We start from the raw sequence: 16,031 nt of genomic DNA, 5'->3' as shown, positions 1-16,031 counted from the left end.
TAATTTCTTATTGAAAAACGGAAAAACTAATACCGGTAATGTTAAATCAAACAACAAACTGTTTTTTTTTTTCATTATTCTAAAACCACAAAAAGACTGTACTTTACTAATAATGTATATGATGAATTAATTTACATGCAAGTGAAAATCGACTCTGCAGTCATGACTGTGTGACGTTGTCACACAAATATATAGTGAAACAGCAAAAGGACGTCCTTTTGGCAGTGTGACTTTAATGGCAGGGTCAACGCTTTCTCATGATAAAAAATAGGTGTAAAAACCCATCTAAACCGGAGCAGGAATCATGATTGTGGCTCACGAGATTTCAGCAGTCAAAATCCTGTTCTTCTGACTTAATCTCAAGACATTTGTCGGTGGAAAGGCCGTACAAAACATACACACACCCCAAAGACACATATACACACACACACACACACACACACACACACACACACACACACACAAAATGTACATTTGTGGACTACTTTAACACTACAACCGATGCGGTTATACTCAACTTTGCAGTTCTAGTGTTAAGAAAATTTAACTTTCAGATGTTTGACACATACACACACAAATATAAACTTGTACTTAGTAGAAATTATATTTTACATAATTTTCTGTGTGTGTGTGTGTGTGTGTGTGTGTGTGTGTGTGTGTGTGTGTGTGTGTGTGTGTGTGTTGGAAAGGTAACCAGACAGAAGGTGGGTTTGAATCATTGTGTAGAGGAGAATCGTGAAGCATGAATCATGACTTAAGATTCTCCAAACAAGATCAAAGCACAGAACAAAGCAAAGTAAAGACAGATTTTGGGAAAAAATTATAGCGCAATATGAGAATAGTAAGGGAAATATGGGAAAAAAAGCTATTTAAATCTGACCAATTTTGAATTTTTACTAGATCTGTAGCATTGGGCCATACCTACTGTATAAATAGTACAATTCTGTTTGTTTTAATGAATTAAATACATTTTTATATTCATAAAACTGTTATTGGCTGTTCCTGTTGTTTCCTGCATGTAAAACTTTAAACACTCCTGGGAATTGTGCAATATGTGATTAGAACAGGAAAGTGTTTCTTATATTTATTTAACTTAAATATGTTAGCAATGTACTTTAGCTTAAGTACTGTATTAAGTTATATGATTGATAAACCTATTATGTTCGACCTGTGTAAGAGCTTTTTTTTTTTTTTTTTTTTTTTTTTTAATCTTGCAAAACACCAGATTTTTGTCTCCAGATTATTGCAGAAAGGCTTGAGGAGTTGAGGAGAGGGGCTGCTGTATGGTTTTATTATAACAATACATGAAAAACTTACATGCATCTGTCTATATTTTCTTTATTTTTCATATGATAAACTAAGTATTTTCAAGAAAAACTTGCAAACTTGCCACCAGTGTTCAGGCACAGGAAATTGGCAGAAGAAACTGAGCCTGTCAAAGATCTTTTATTTGGGCTTAAAAAAACCTGTTTGGCAACATTAAGAAAACCTAGTTTATTTTCCCTCTGTTTACTGCCATGCCATGTTTAATTTAAAAACTTTTCATTTACATTTAAACACATTGGAGCTGGAACATGCACATTTAGACACAGTGCTACACTTTTAATCAGGCGCTTAATAAGATGCTTATACAAAATAAGTAAAGCGATCAATAATTGACGTGCTTTTGTTAATTAGTTAACTAAATACTTTCTGCGCAGACATTTTTATAAAATTAAAACAAATGCTGTTTTAACAGCATTACAGTGGGATTTGTATAATTATTTGTTTGTAAGATGTTGTTTGAATATTGTCAGGAAAATTATTAAATGTCAATCAGACATTGTATCATTGTAAGTAGTTATTCAGAGATGTATTAGTTGATTGGTCACTATGCACTTCTTGAGTGCCCTGTGACCCCCCACCCCCCATCACACACACACAAGGTTTGGACATTGCCTTTTCTGCCCCGCCAGAGAATGGAATCGAGTATCCCTGCTATAGAGGCTTGTTTCAGTACCCTGACATGGAAGGGATCTGGACTGGTCAATAAAGTACAATACACAAGTATTTACCAACTCAAAATATTTCTCAAATGTAAAGTGGTTGTTAAATCTACAGTACCACAGGGAAGATAATAGACAGAATAGCTGTCTAATAAAACCTAGCAGCAGACTTGATTAAACACTGTCATCCTGATCCAGAACTCCAGTAGCAACACTGTGGACAGATCTTCAGGCTGGTGTTCATGATGACATGGGTTTCAAGGGTTTAATATACTGGTATTCTGATGAAAAATGTGAGTGTAATTTGTTGGAGCCTCTGTGTTGATCTTTCCTTTCAATCGTTCACTCACAATTGACCAGCTTGCTCTTTATTGTATATTGGTGGTTAGGATCCTATCTTCTTGGGTTTCACAGTAGAATATTCAAATGGCCATCTTCATAACATTAACCACGTAACCATGTTATTGTAACTCAAGATAAGGCAGTCCTGTTTCTACTTGCTATCCTCTAACACATTCATCACTTGTGCTCGTTCCTGTAACATGCAATGTTGTGTGATACACTGTAGTTACGGATTCTGACCCATGTTGATGAGATGAAGTTTAAAGCTCTATGATACAAATGCAGAAGAGCCCGATTCGTTTACATGATGGTTGAGATGCCTGCTTGTGGTCTGATTGGTCAGCGGTTCATGCCCAGCCTTTTCGCTATTACACATCTGCAGATTTGCATCATAAACTTTACAACATTTTTTACAAAAATGAACAAACAAATAAATAAATAAATAAATAAATAAATAAATAATCAGGACATCTCAATTCAATTAAATGGGATTCACAAAGAACACTTTATTGATTTAAACAGGAATCTACTCTACAATGTATCTGACAGGAAAAAAAGCTAATTGAACAGATGATAAATCAAAGAAAGATTGTGGTTTCTGGAGTGTGAGTGCTTGTAGGGTGGAACCAGAAGTGCTGCTTTGCTGTCACTCTGGCTTTACCCACAAGCACTAATGCTCTGTCATTGTTAGCTTACTAAGTATTGCATGCTCCTCCACTTCTCTTTCTGCAATCATATATAAATCAAAAATGAATAAGCAAAAGTGCATGCATTTTTGTTTTTTAATGATAAAAAATGTAGCACTTGAGAAATATATTGATAAAATAGGCATTTGTAAGATATGAAATCCAGATTACTTTAGATTCCTAAAAGTTACAGAATTTTTGCACTGCCCACCCAGCTATTTTTTGGTGTAACTCCACACCCAGCTGTGTACTTGGTAAGATCCCGACCTTCACAAAACTTACGCCAGGCAACCCTGAATGAAAAGAAAGAGGTAATTAGATTGGAGGAAACAGGAAGTACATTAAATCTAAATACTTGCACTGATCCCTCACTAATTTGTTCCTGTTAAATTTAGTAGCAGTGCTAGTCCTTCAGGACCACCAACTGGTTGAGAATATCCCAGTATGATGACATCATGTGAAGTATGTTAAAGAATGAAAATGTAAAATGACAGGTGGCTGCTGTGATTAGGATCTAAACTATGGTACCGGGCTGTGCTTTTAGTAATCTGGGTCTATAGGTTGCCTATGCTGCCTCCTGGCACTGATTCTAACAAGCTCGTAAAAGCATAGCATACTGTAATAAAGCATAATGAAAGCATATGTAAGCTTCGTAAAGCCTAGAAAGGTATAGTGAAGAAAATTAAAAAGCATGAAAACCATGCCAAACTATAATAAGTACGCCCTTACCATGCCTTCATTCCATTTGGGTCCCTCACCACACGCTTAGCACATTGGATGTCATCAGTGATGTCATCATCCAGCAGGCCTAGGAGGGAAAAAAATTACTTTTTATCAGAAATGCAAGAAAGAAAAAACAGGGTTCAGCCACTTTATTAGGATCTCCATCACCCCCCTCCTACAATAGAGTAGGCACACCCTGAGGAAATATGTGTGTCCCCCGCTCCCATTTTCCTCCTTCCGAGCTTCACTCACGGCTGCAGGGGATGTTGCAAGCATTTTTGGAGCGCGGCGTCTTCCCATCCTCACACCACCAGCGGCTGTTGATCTGAAAGATCCCGTAATCAGTGGACTGGTCTGTGTTGTGGTTCACCGCCTGAGTGTTGAAACGAGACTCGTAGAATGATAGGCACACCCCTGAGGAAAGAGTGAAAATGGGATTCTTCCAGAGAAGCACTGGGCTATCTTTACACTGATTTATCTCCAGCAATACAACCTAAAAAGCATGGCTTGGTAATCCGTACAAGCTAGATCTATTCGAGTTGAAGATGATTGAATCTATAGTTACCTTAAAATTCAATGATTAAGAGCTTTACGACATGGCCAGGGGTGAAGTTACATATATAGAGATATGGTTGTACCAAAGACCTGTGCTTGGTTGCACCAGCTTGCTTAATTATATTGTTCACTAACATTGCTTTTAATGTGTTACCATCTAGAAGCTGTACAGCACATTTTAACTATACTCTTTTAAGCTGGTGCAAGCCAGTGCTGGACTAGAGATGCAAACAATGCCAGTTCCTGCTTTATCATCTTCCATTGACCAAAATATACCAGGAGTAGTGTACTTCCAGTTCAACCTGTATTACTAAACTGAACCCTTCACATCTCATGCTGGTATTAAATATGGAATTGAATGACTAAACTGGAGTTTTCTATTCCTGCAGTTGTGTGTCGTTCTGTTGTGTCCTGTCTAAAAGTGGGATGGAGGGATTGAAAATAAAGATGGTGGGATGATAGACGTATATATATATACAGACAGGCAAACAGATAGAACAGTTAACTCACAGTTTGGCAGACTGTACCCTTGGTATCCATCCAAACCAGATATCTTCAGCTTCTTTGCCAGTTCACACCGTTCAAATACCTTTCCATTCACGACCCCACAGAGGACGGTGACAAAAATAGTCTTCAGTACAGTGGTGGACTGCATTTTCCAATCACAGCTCCTTGCTCGAGGTCTCTCTTTCTATCAGTAACAGTAACAAAACTTTCTCCAACCTTATACAGAAGTGATAAAACACTAACAGGAACTGACTGCAAAATCTGTTCCAGTAAAAGCTGTTCCAGTAAAAGTTCTCTTTTACAGTTATGTTTTGATGCTGATGCCTCTTTTGGAAAGGTGTGTTGCACAATACTTATACTTTAAATAGATATTACACAATGAAGGGGAACAGGTTTTACAATGCCTGTCAAAATGGTATGAAGTAAAAAAGCTGCTGATAGAGTTCTAGATTTCAGTTGCTGAAGTATACTAGCTGAGCTAGCATACTTAATTTGCTATTTCAAATATTAAAATCAGTAACCATGCTAGTACAGTGTAGTGCTCCATGCAGTACGTGCCCCTTACAGGGTAAAAATAAAGGTCCTGCATTATAACTGTAATGTTGTTTTTAACAGTAATGGAAACAAACAGATTTGTGCTTGGACTAGTACTACTGCTCAGAGGGGATTGATGAAATTTCATCTCATTTAAGCTGCTTACTTTGAAAATGTTGGTAACATGAGATGATGTGATGTAATATTCGATTTTATGGGAATTGGGTGTGCTAGAAGTATTATAATACCCTTGGTGGCAAAAGCATCATCTTATTGCACATGAGCCAACATGCATTCAACTATTGCACCAGAAGGACCTGTCTTTGACAATGTGCCTCGCATGCGCAGTTATAGATGTCAGATACATCCTTCTGCACACACTAATCTCATCATTGTAAATACATTTGTTATTATTCCTCCCTGTCAGGATGTGAGTGGTATTACACAGAAGTGAATGTCCAAAAAGGTAGTTATTATTCCAAAACAGACAGTTTTTATTAACAAGAGCCACCACCAAAACCAGCAATGTTATGGGGTCAAACGGTGGGTTTCTAGTAACCAAACAAAAAGGTTTCACAAAACAATAACAGAGTACTGTAATCCACAAGTGCACGGAAAGGTGCTCCAGTTGTAGTTACAGGTACACAGTGGTGCCATGCTGTGCAGTGGTAGTGGTGCTCCATGACTGCAGCTTCTCAGTCGCTCCTCACAGCACTCTGGCATGTCATTTATTTTCCTACCCGTCTTCCTGAAATGACACACCATAATGAACCTGGGGCAGTGACGAGGGTGTGGTTTAAACTGAGACTGCAGCAATTGGATAGAAATTAACAGGCTGCAGCTGCTGTGATTGGGCGTGGAGTTTTGAAGCAGGGCGAGAGAGGAAGACGAGAATAGACATTAACAAGATGGTGCTGGTGGGTGGGCAGGATGGAGCTGTTGTAGACAGTCACGCTTATGCATTCATGCTCTGGCAAATCTGAGGTTTTTTGTGTTTTCGGCTAAATATAAAAGGGAAAAATATAATATGTGTTTGATTATACACTTCATCTTACTTAATTGGAAAAATTCGGTGTGAACACAGGTAGGTAAAAACACCTCCCTTTGACATTATGACATTTTTTGTGTTGATCAGTGGCAAAAACTTGTAATTAAATCCTTTTTGAATCCATGTTGTAACACAATAAAATGTATAAAAGTCCAAGGGGGGGGGGGGGGGGGGGGGGGGGGTGAATACTTTTGAGAGCCACTGTATCATGCACCAGCCTCATGACCTCGGGCTGACAAAATGGGGGAACCAATAATTGTGTTACAGGCTGTCCTGTGCTCGCGGCTAGGTTTACCCTATACAGTAATTGCCCCTTGATACTGAAGCATGGAAATACTAGCACCCCAGCACCATCAACATCCTTACCTACAATAGACCAGACCTGTCCCCAAGCATGCACTAGTAACGGGTCATTATGTTGTCCACCCACTATGTCCACACTTGAGTGCCACATGTCCTGTATATTGAGAGGGGATGGATTAGCATCTGCCCTAGATGGCCCAGTAACCTCGCCCTCTCAGTCACACTGTGTTCCGACCCCCTTTGACTGGCGTTTGTCACCATTGGAGCATTCTCCCACCAAACCCCAGCCTTGGCTCATTAATGCCCCCTCCCATTTTTGTATCCGTCTCTCTTTATTAGTTTTTCTTGGGTGAAAAATGGGGGAAAACATTTCAGTTTGAAAGGGAAAAACTTCACCAATTATTACCCTTTTTTTTTTTTCTGCCGCATTTACGTGTGCGGTTGAGACTGCCATTAATTTAACCAATTATCTATAATTTGGCAATTCTCGACCCAAAATTATTGGGTGTGGTAGCCTTTCTGCCACCCCAACTACTAGGTGACGTATTACCGGTCTTACTGATAAATATATTTTTACACTTTTTGTTTTTGACATTGCTCTCTTGCTGTGGATTAGTTTTTTCTATGTAGACTGCCTGTTGCATTTCTATCAATTGCATCCACTCATACTGAAATTGAGGGCTGCAGTGGTCCATCAAAGACAACATTTAACTGCCCCCCCTATTTCAACATGATTGTTTGGTTTTACCTATCCTACCTCACCTAACAAACTCAGTTCCTTTAGTTTCTTCTCACCTGCCCTCAAAACAAACCAGGGAATAATTCGCAGAGATGAGTAGCCAGTATTAGTATAAGATGTCCAAGGCTTCACCTAAATATAAGGGGGTGATATCTGCATACGATATATACAATTTAAATGACTCAATTTGAAAAAAAGAAATAAATAAATACAAAAAACCTGTATGTTCCCTTTCAAGTGGAATGACAATCAATACCGAATGGGAAGAGCCTCTCTGACCATCAATCACTGAGCATATACAAAAAAGCTGCCCTATCAAGGCCCTGCTATGAGAAAAAAATCCCTCCCACCTCCTGCTGAAGAGGGACGTCTTCACAGTAGCATATCTCCATTTTCTCTCTCACCTCACTGAGACAGGACACAGATTGCCTTGTGTTTTCTTTGTACCGAAAATTGGCTCATTTGTACGGTTTCGACCACAAATTGAATTACTATGGTAAGCTACATTTATTCAAGTGTTTTTGAGCTTCGACCCGTCTATTGAGATTGCCTCTATTATACTGCCTATTATACGGGCTTGCGGTGCCGTCCTCTACGCCGATTGCCTCAGCCACCATCCAGCTCGGGCCTAAACGCCCGTCAAGCCTTGGGCTCTCCTAGCGCTGCCGCTCTTAGTGCTGCTGGCTATATCCAACCGCGCTTCCTCAGCGCTGACGCTGATCAGTGTGTCGACCTCGACGCCAACGCCGATTACTTGCCGCCGACTACGGACACAAAAGGCTCGGCACGACGCCCCTCACCATGTCAATGTGTTCTGCAGGGTCCTCCGCTGGGTTCCATCAGTGCAACCAGTGTGTGGCAAAACTCCCCAAGCAGGGTGGGCACATTTCTTGTGTGAGGTGTCTAGGGCCAGATCACACGGGCAGGGCACTGGCAGGTGATTTGGACAGCTCTCCCTGCCAGAAGTTCTCCAAAAGAACAAAGCGCAGGAGGGCAGCCCTCTCCCAAGAGGATTCTCTCTCCTCTGGGCAAGGAAGAATGAGATTTGTGGTCCAGGGTCCTCCTCAAAGGGCCTCTGGAACCAGGGAGCTCCCCCATACTCCTGGGTCACCCTCCCCTTCCCCACCACTGGTATGGAGGCGCCCATCCTTAGAAGCGAGATGGACACCGCCGAGGTGGCTCCGGTCGAGAGGGCATTCGCCAGGAGGCAGGTGGTCACCATGGAGGTACCTCTCTCCTTCCCCACGTAGGCGCAGGAGCTCCCCCTCTGAGTCACAGAAGAGATGCCAAAGCTCGGCTGAGCGGCATTTTGAGGAGCCCAAACTGTGAGGGTCCAGCAACCATGCTGGAGACCCTACTAAAATCATAGGGTAGACTGCCCCCTACTACCAGGCAGCCCCAGCTTCCCCACTCCCGCTCTCCATCCCCGGCCCCGCCTAGACCCCGAAGCCTAGATGTGTCCGACCCTGCCACTTCAGTTGGGCAGGCTACAGCAGGGGGTTCCATACACACTTCCCAAAGAGAGGAGTTCCGGGTCTTGATGCAGCGCGCAGCTGCTGCCACGGATGTTCCCTGGCTGGCAGAACAGGAGGAAAAGGAGAACCGCTTCCTGAAACAGAAAGGGCACCCACAACAAGCCCTCCCTCTGTGTCATGACTTCATAGCACTGGTTCGCTCTTCATGGAGCAACCCAGCGTCCGCGCCCTCAGCCTCCAGAACAGCGGAGTCCCTGCTTCACATCGCCGGAGCCCAACAAGCTGGCCTTGGCACGTTCCCTCCCATCGGGGACATGGTCAAGGTGCTGGTGCAATGATCCACCTTCACCAGAGGGGCCAAAGACCCTACCTGCTCGTCCAAGCCATGCAGGACTACTGAAGTCATGCTTAAAAAGGCATTAGTGGCATTGTCAATAAGAGTGGCAAACGCAATGGCCATACTGGTGCTCTACCAGTCGCAGCTAGCGGCGGGGCTGCAGGAATGGGCAACAGAGACAGATGCTGGGGAGCTTCAGGCCGTGACAGGAGTGATTACTGACCTGATGGGGGAGTTCGGTCAAGCAACAGGGAGTTCTCTAGTGGCGCTGGTGACCGCTCGCCGACATCTTTGGCTAACCCAAGCCAAGGTCGTAGAGAAGGAGAAGGTTGTGATGTTGGATGCCCCTATAACACCTGGGCAGACATGGTCGCTTCCAAATTTTCGTGCCTTCCTGCTTACTGCCAGCGCCAGCCTGCTAGAAGACAGGATTCAGTCGTTGGAAGTCACGCTCTCCCAATTCAGAGAGGATGCTCTTCTATAGGTCAAAATATATCAAAGGTTGTTGGGGCTGAAGGCAGCCACCTCAAGAATCCTTCCCCCTAGGGCTGCTGAGAATGCGCCCGCTTCAAGCCTGGGTAAATACGCTCAAGTTGCACCAGGTCCGTGATTGATACCGGCTGGTGCGAGTGTCCAGACAATGCCGGAAGACATTGGAGTGGTGGCTCCTCCCTGACAATCTGCACCTCGGATCTCCCCTCGGATTCCCTCACAGAAGGGAAGTTGTCACTACGGACGCCTCCAGCATCCCATCCCCTGGGCTGGGGAGCGGTCTGGAATGGGAGGGGAATAAGAGGTAAGTAGAAGGGACATTGGCAGCAAGTGCATATAGATGCCCAAGAACTGCAAGCAGTAGCCTTGGCGTCATCTCAATTTCGCCAGCAGTTAGCACACAAACAACAAGACAGACAACATGGCACTGGTAGCCTACATAAACCACCAAGGTGGCCTGCACTCGCCGCTCCTTCACCACACAGCGCACAGACTCCTGTTTTGCATACATAGAAACTTGCATTCCATCAGTGCGGTTCACCTCCCCAGTGTGGACAACAGAGCAGCAGACCTCCTGTCCAGATGAGCTCCAGACAGCTAGATGTGGAGACTGCAACCTCAGGTTGTGAAACAGGTTTGGGAGAGGTCACCCTCTTCACCACAGCCAGAGAGAAATGGGGGCCACCTGGGAGTAGATGCGCTGGGAGTAGACGCGCTAGCTCACCCCTGGCTACAGGGGCTCTTGTATGCATTTCCTCTGCTACCATTATTATGCCTGACACTAGAGAGGATCAGGGTGGAGATAGACCAGGTTTTGCTGGTTGCATCCAGATGGCCGAGACACCCCTGGTTTGCTCTCCTCTCCAACATGTTGTTGGGCCAACCGTGGCAGCTGCCGCTTAGGGGTTATTATGGAACCCGAACCCAGCCCAGCTCCAACTCTGGGTCTGGCCGTTAAATGGAGCCATCTATCCAGACAAGGTTTGCTAGATGCAATGGTAGTCTGCTAAGGCGCCTAGCACTAAAGCCCAGTATTCATATAAATGGAAAGTTTTCCAAGACTGGTGCATTGCTGAGGGTCACGATCCTGTGACTTGCTCTATTGAGACAATCATAACCTTTTCAATTTGGAGCCACCAGATAACCTGGAGCCACGACAGCTTTGGTACAGCTTCCCATTTGGCAATGGTTGTCATTCCACTTGAAAGGGAACATTTATTACCATAACCCTGGTTCCCTGAAAAGAATGACAACCATTACCATTCGAGGTCATGTCCCCAGCTGACCTTCGATTTTGAAAGAAAATGGCAATATCCTACTGTGATGAAATCCTTCTTCAGCAAGAGGTGGGAGGGACAGCTTTTTTATATATGCTCAGTGACTGATGGTCAGAGAGACTCTTCCCAGTCGGTAATGGTTGTCATTCTTTTCAGGAAACCAGGGTTATGGTAATAATACATTTGAATCATCTCATACTGCGGGTGAATCATCTCATACTGCGGGTGATTCACCCCCCCCCCCCCCCCATTGACTCCTTTTGCCCTGGGAGATTGGCAGTGGAGATGTCGGCAGCTGTGGAGGACTCAGTAGACTAGGGGGATATGTATGTGTACAAAGAGGATAGTGAGGAGGTTGGGGAATTCTCTGGCACCTCACAGCTGTGCCATCATGGTCAACCAAGCCAGTAAAAAATACTTTACACTGTTCAAGAGACCAGTAAGTTTCTTGAAGAAAATAAAGGTAAGAGGTGGTTAAATATTTAATCATACTTCACAGAACAGAACCTTTTCCTCTATTCTGCAAATGTGTTCAGGGAAGTGACTATTGCTGAATTTGATAAGATGAAAAGATTCAGATATCTGGTATTTCAAATATGTTACACAGAAACCAGAAAGAACACAATCCCCAATTCTTGAGAGTGTTGACCGCTGTGTTAAATATTTGACCTGGTTGACATATAGATGGATTTTCACCCTACAGACAAACAATGTTCCTTGATTAAAGTAAACCAAAATCAGCTGTCAGGGGCACGTTTGGATTGCTTTTATACTTCAGAACATCAGATGAATAAATTCATTAGCAGTATCTCACCTAACTCTATTTCTGACGATCATTTTGTATCTGCCACCATTTCAATACCCACTGTAACACTTTTAAAACCCCATTGGCATTTTAACACAAAACTGCTACAAAATCATCAATTCATTAATCATTTAAAACTCCTGGGTAGCTTGTTGGAGGAGAAGGTGAAGGGCTGTCTGCTTTGAGCCTTCTTTACAAATGGAGTTTTCTTGCAATCTTTAAAAGACTGAGAGCTGTGATGTGAGAAAGACCAAGCAGCTGCTCCAGGATCTCCCCAGCCTGAGCAAGGACAAGCATCGCAGCCTGGACTCCCTGCTCACCTTCCAGGAGGTCAATGCTCCCACCACACCGCTCTCCAATGGGAAGCTACCTTGGATTGATTGACTGCAGGCGGAGTTCTATAACCATTTTGCAGGCTGTATTGGACAAGATCTGTATGAGGTCCTGATAGAATGTATCTGGGCTGGACAGCTGCCTCTGAGCTAGTAACAACTCTGCTGCCCAAGAAACAAGACCTCTGCAGCCATAAGAACTATTGTCCCATCTCACTGCTGTGCTTCGATTATAATCTATTTTCCAAGGCTCTTGCCAATCGGCTGAGGACACATATATACTCAGTGGTACACGTGAACCAGTCCTACTGTGTGCCAGGGTGAACCATGTTTTTTAAAATGTATGTATGTAATTATTTATTTATTTTTATTTAGTTGTTGCCAACTATTTTTTATTTTCCTCCCAATTTGAAATGGCCAATTATTATTTGGGCTCAGCTCACCGCGACCACCCCTCTGCTGACTCGGGAGCAGCGAAGACGAATACATGCTGTCCTCCGAAACGTGTGCCATCAGCCGACCGCTTCTTTACACACCGCAGATTCACCATGCAGCCACCCAGGAGCTACAGTGTGGGAAGACAACACAGACAAGACTTCACACACTGAAGGCATTTGGTTTCAACCTGTTTTTATTTCTCATATAAGACTCCTTTATCATAATGTTTTTAGTCTAGTGAAGGTCTAGTTTCTCTTTCCCTGTGCATAGGGGGATATGGCAGGGCTGATGTCTCTCAGGGATGATCTAGTCCCTCTCTATACAACTCCTACTGCACCAGCTGAGGGAGCGCCTAAATGGACTGGCAATGCTAACTGTACGGAACACTCCCACCACCCCCATCAGGATCTCCACATATGCTGATGATCTCAGTGTCTTTGTCACTCATAACAGGGGACGTGGCTGTGCTGGAGTCCTGTATCAAAAGCTATGAAAAAGCCACCTCAACTTGAGTCAAGTGGGTAAAGAGCAAAGCATTCACTGCCTCCGTCTCTTCTCTGGAACAGCACTGGCGTTAAGTTGTTGGGAATTTGTTTTGGAACTGAGCCATTCATTCAGAAATGTGAGAGGCTACTGGACAAGGTGAACTGGAGGCTGTAGAGCTGGCAGTGGCTCATATCACAGGGGAGGGTCCTTGTTATTAATAACCTGCTGGCCTATATGCTCTGGCACAGGCTGGACCCTCCCCTTGGTCTGCTCACTGATATCCAGAGAAGCCCAGTGCAGTTTTTTTAGAATGGACAGCACTGGCTACATCTGGTGGGGGCAAAGGCTGATTTATACCTCAGCAGGGCGGCAGTGTTTAGATTGCAGGCTGCCCAGAGACTGCTGTTCAACCCTGTGCTGAGCTGGAGAGGTCTGGCCTATTCTCTCCTGCACAGGGTGGAGACGACGACACCTGTTTTTAATATCCCCTGACCAGCTTGATGACACTGGACTGTTTTTATAAGAACTTGCTCTACGGCTGGTGTATTTTAAAGATCGCCAGATCAGATGAGTCACAATGTTTTTTAACCCCATTTTTAAATGTGAGAATATCAGTTCATTATATGTGTCTTCTGTGTTTTTTAGAGCAGGTTTTATCAAGCTTGATCAATTAATTGATTTTACTCATTTTAAATGGAAAGCCAGCAGAAAATTATCTCCAACAGTCAATATCAGATCAGACTGATTCCTAGACAAGGTCCAGAGTGACCTACAGGCCTGCATCTGTCCAGCTCTCTTTCAGTTCGTTGGTAGGCTTCTGCTCAAGTACTAGGCCCCGGAGCAGGAGCTCCTACTCCCCACAGTTGTGGTCCCAACTTCAGTGCCAGAGGAGGAGGAGGAGGAGGAGCCGCCAGGCAGATTGCTATCAATGTGGACAGTGACAGAGGTGGCTCTCTACACAGCAGAAAAGAAACAGCTTTATAAATTCTGTGTCAAAACAGAAAATGGTTACTTACCTGAAATGTGTAACCCCAGAGTTTGAGTTGGTCCTGAAAAGGAAAAGAAATAAAAGGTTATTGTAAACTTGAAAACCAAAGTGGAGGTGAACTGATATTACAAACAAGGTGCACATTGTTTGGAATATGCTATGTTGCCAAGTTATTTTTAAAACTAAAAAAAATCTATATAATATTTAATGATAACCTGCATTTTCTATTTATAATTAGCTTGCGTAAAACATTACATTATGCAGATTAAACTTGCGTAGCACTGGACTGCTGGTGGAACCTGTGGCGTGTAATGGTGACAGCTGTTTTCCTTAAAGGCACAGGCCTGCAGGAGCACATCTTTTTACACAGACATGGGGTAGCCAGACCGCGCCTCATTGTGTCAAATAGGGTTATAAAGAATGTAATTGTGTAAAAAGGTATTTGTTTGAAGTTTGTTATGTTATAAATACTCACAAGCATTGTAACTAAGTATTTGTTTGCATGTTTATGTATAGTCTATAACATTTGTAGTTTAATTAATCATATATTTTTTTAACAATAAATTAAAAAAAATACATTCTATATATTCACATGGAAATCTTATAAATCAACTGCAGAGTTTTTATCTTTTTTTTCTCACAGGATAAGCAACTCAAACCAACTGAATAACACAATTAAATAATCTTTTAGAATCAACACGTACAAGCTATTTCAATAATAATTAAAAAGAAAATGAAGATTAATAACCATAAAATTACATGTCAGCATGGATTCATTTAATTTAAGCATAAGGATAGTGTGTCAAGGTATTTCAATCTTCATTAAGTGCTTTAATTTATCTTTGAATCCCCTATTGGTCTCTTTCTCTGTTAACTCTTTACCCAATCATTGACCTCAAAGCAATTCTCTTGAAAGCATGAAAGAAATAAAAACATTGAGCCCACAGGGTACTTTAAGAAGGTACTATTTTATCCAAAGATATTTTAAAATCAAATGGGAAATTTGGTCTGGAGTGTGAAATACATACTGTGTTTTTTTTCATTTCAAAATGTACACACAACATGCAAAACTCATTAAGCCAAGTTCCTTTCAAGGGTTTGGCAGGGTGTCAGAAGGGGCATATACACAGCAAAAGTAATATATTACATTCTTAAAATGTTAGGTGCTCTTTTTTACTCAAACAAACAGTAAATTTGCAAGTACATGGGGCAGAGAAGAAATAGACAGAAGATGTTTTGATTTGGGGAGTTTATAATCTTTGCTGAATTCCAATGTGTCCTCCTGAGCAGAAACCCCCATCATAAACATTCAGCAACGAAGGCTACTAGCCATCTATTCTAGAGAAAAATTGAGTAGAATACATTATTGGCGTTATATCTTAGGAAGATATGGTATGTTGAGGAAGTAATGTTTTCTCGTGACATGCTTGTGCTTTTCCAAACTTTATTTGGTGATTGTTAGCCTTGGGTTTCAAGTATGGAATAAGTGGTGTTCCATGGTAGATACATCTACACCTATTAATAGTGCTGTTTTGCGATTACTGAGTGAACCACTTTTTGAATATATATATTTTAAAAAAAAAAAAAAAAAAAAAAAAAAATTGAAATTAACAAGGGAAGCAGTGCAAATACAATTCCAGATGGGAAATGGGAAGAAAAGGTTAGGTGTTAGTACAGCATACCTTTCCACAAGGTAAATTAATTCAAGGGCCAAATACCTCATGAGATTTTTAATGTCTGATGAAAAGTGGGTGGACATCATACCCTCTCAGTCGACCCTTCCAACCCTTGACCCTAATTTGCTGAAAGGTTATTACCACATGGTGAAAGGTTATTACCACATGGAGCTTCAGGATATTTAAACAAGGGATGGATATATATATATATATATATATATATATATATATATATATATATATATATATATATATATATATATATATATATATCTATTAATTATATATATAGGATATCGGAAC

At 42.2% G+C, this 16,031-nt stretch overlaps 1 protein-coding gene across 1 annotated transcript; it reads right to left on the bottom strand.

The window, feature by feature from the left end:
- Positions 1–2,813: 2,813 nt before the first annotated feature.
- LOC121314655 (lysozyme C, kidney isozyme-like) lies at positions 2,814–5,064 on the bottom strand. The gene is made up of 4 exons (XM_041248126.1): positions 4,802–5,064; positions 3,989–4,150; positions 3,743–3,821; positions 2,814–3,306 (listed from the first exon to the last, which is right to left on the bottom strand). Exons 1-4 carry the CDS (start codon positions 4,944–4,946, stop codon positions 3,201–3,203), a joined length of 492 nt encoding a protein of 163 aa, XP_041104060.1. The 5' UTR covers positions 4,947–5,064; the 3' UTR covers positions 2,814–3,200.
- Between the last annotated feature and the right edge of the window lie 10,967 nt (positions 5,065–16,031).

The sequence above is a fragment of the Polyodon spathula genome, chromosome 4 (genome assembly GCF_017654505.1).
Source record: "Polyodon spathula isolate WHYD16114869_AA chromosome 4, ASM1765450v1, whole genome shotgun sequence".
In the NCBI taxonomy this organism is placed as follows: Eukaryota; Metazoa; Chordata; class Actinopteri; order Acipenseriformes; family Polyodontidae; genus Polyodon; species Polyodon spathula.
Note: the sequence above shows the minus strand (reverse complement) of the source record. Positions and strands in the feature narration are given on the sequence as shown.

Bases quoted from the DNA above. Each gene is read 5' to 3' on its own strand.
- LOC121314655 (XM_041248126.1), bottom strand. From the start codon at position 4,946: ATGCAGTCCACCACTGTACTGAAGACTATTTTTGTCACCGTCCTCTGT. The intron at 4,151-4,801 runs GTGAGTTAACTG...CTCTTTCCTCAG, and splicing joins AGGGTACAGTCTGCCAAACT to GGGTGTGCCTATCATTCTAC. The intron at 3,307-3,742 runs GTAAGGGCGTAC...CTTTTCATTCAG, and splicing joins CCAAATGGAATGAAGGCATG to GGTTGCCTGGCGTAAGTTTT.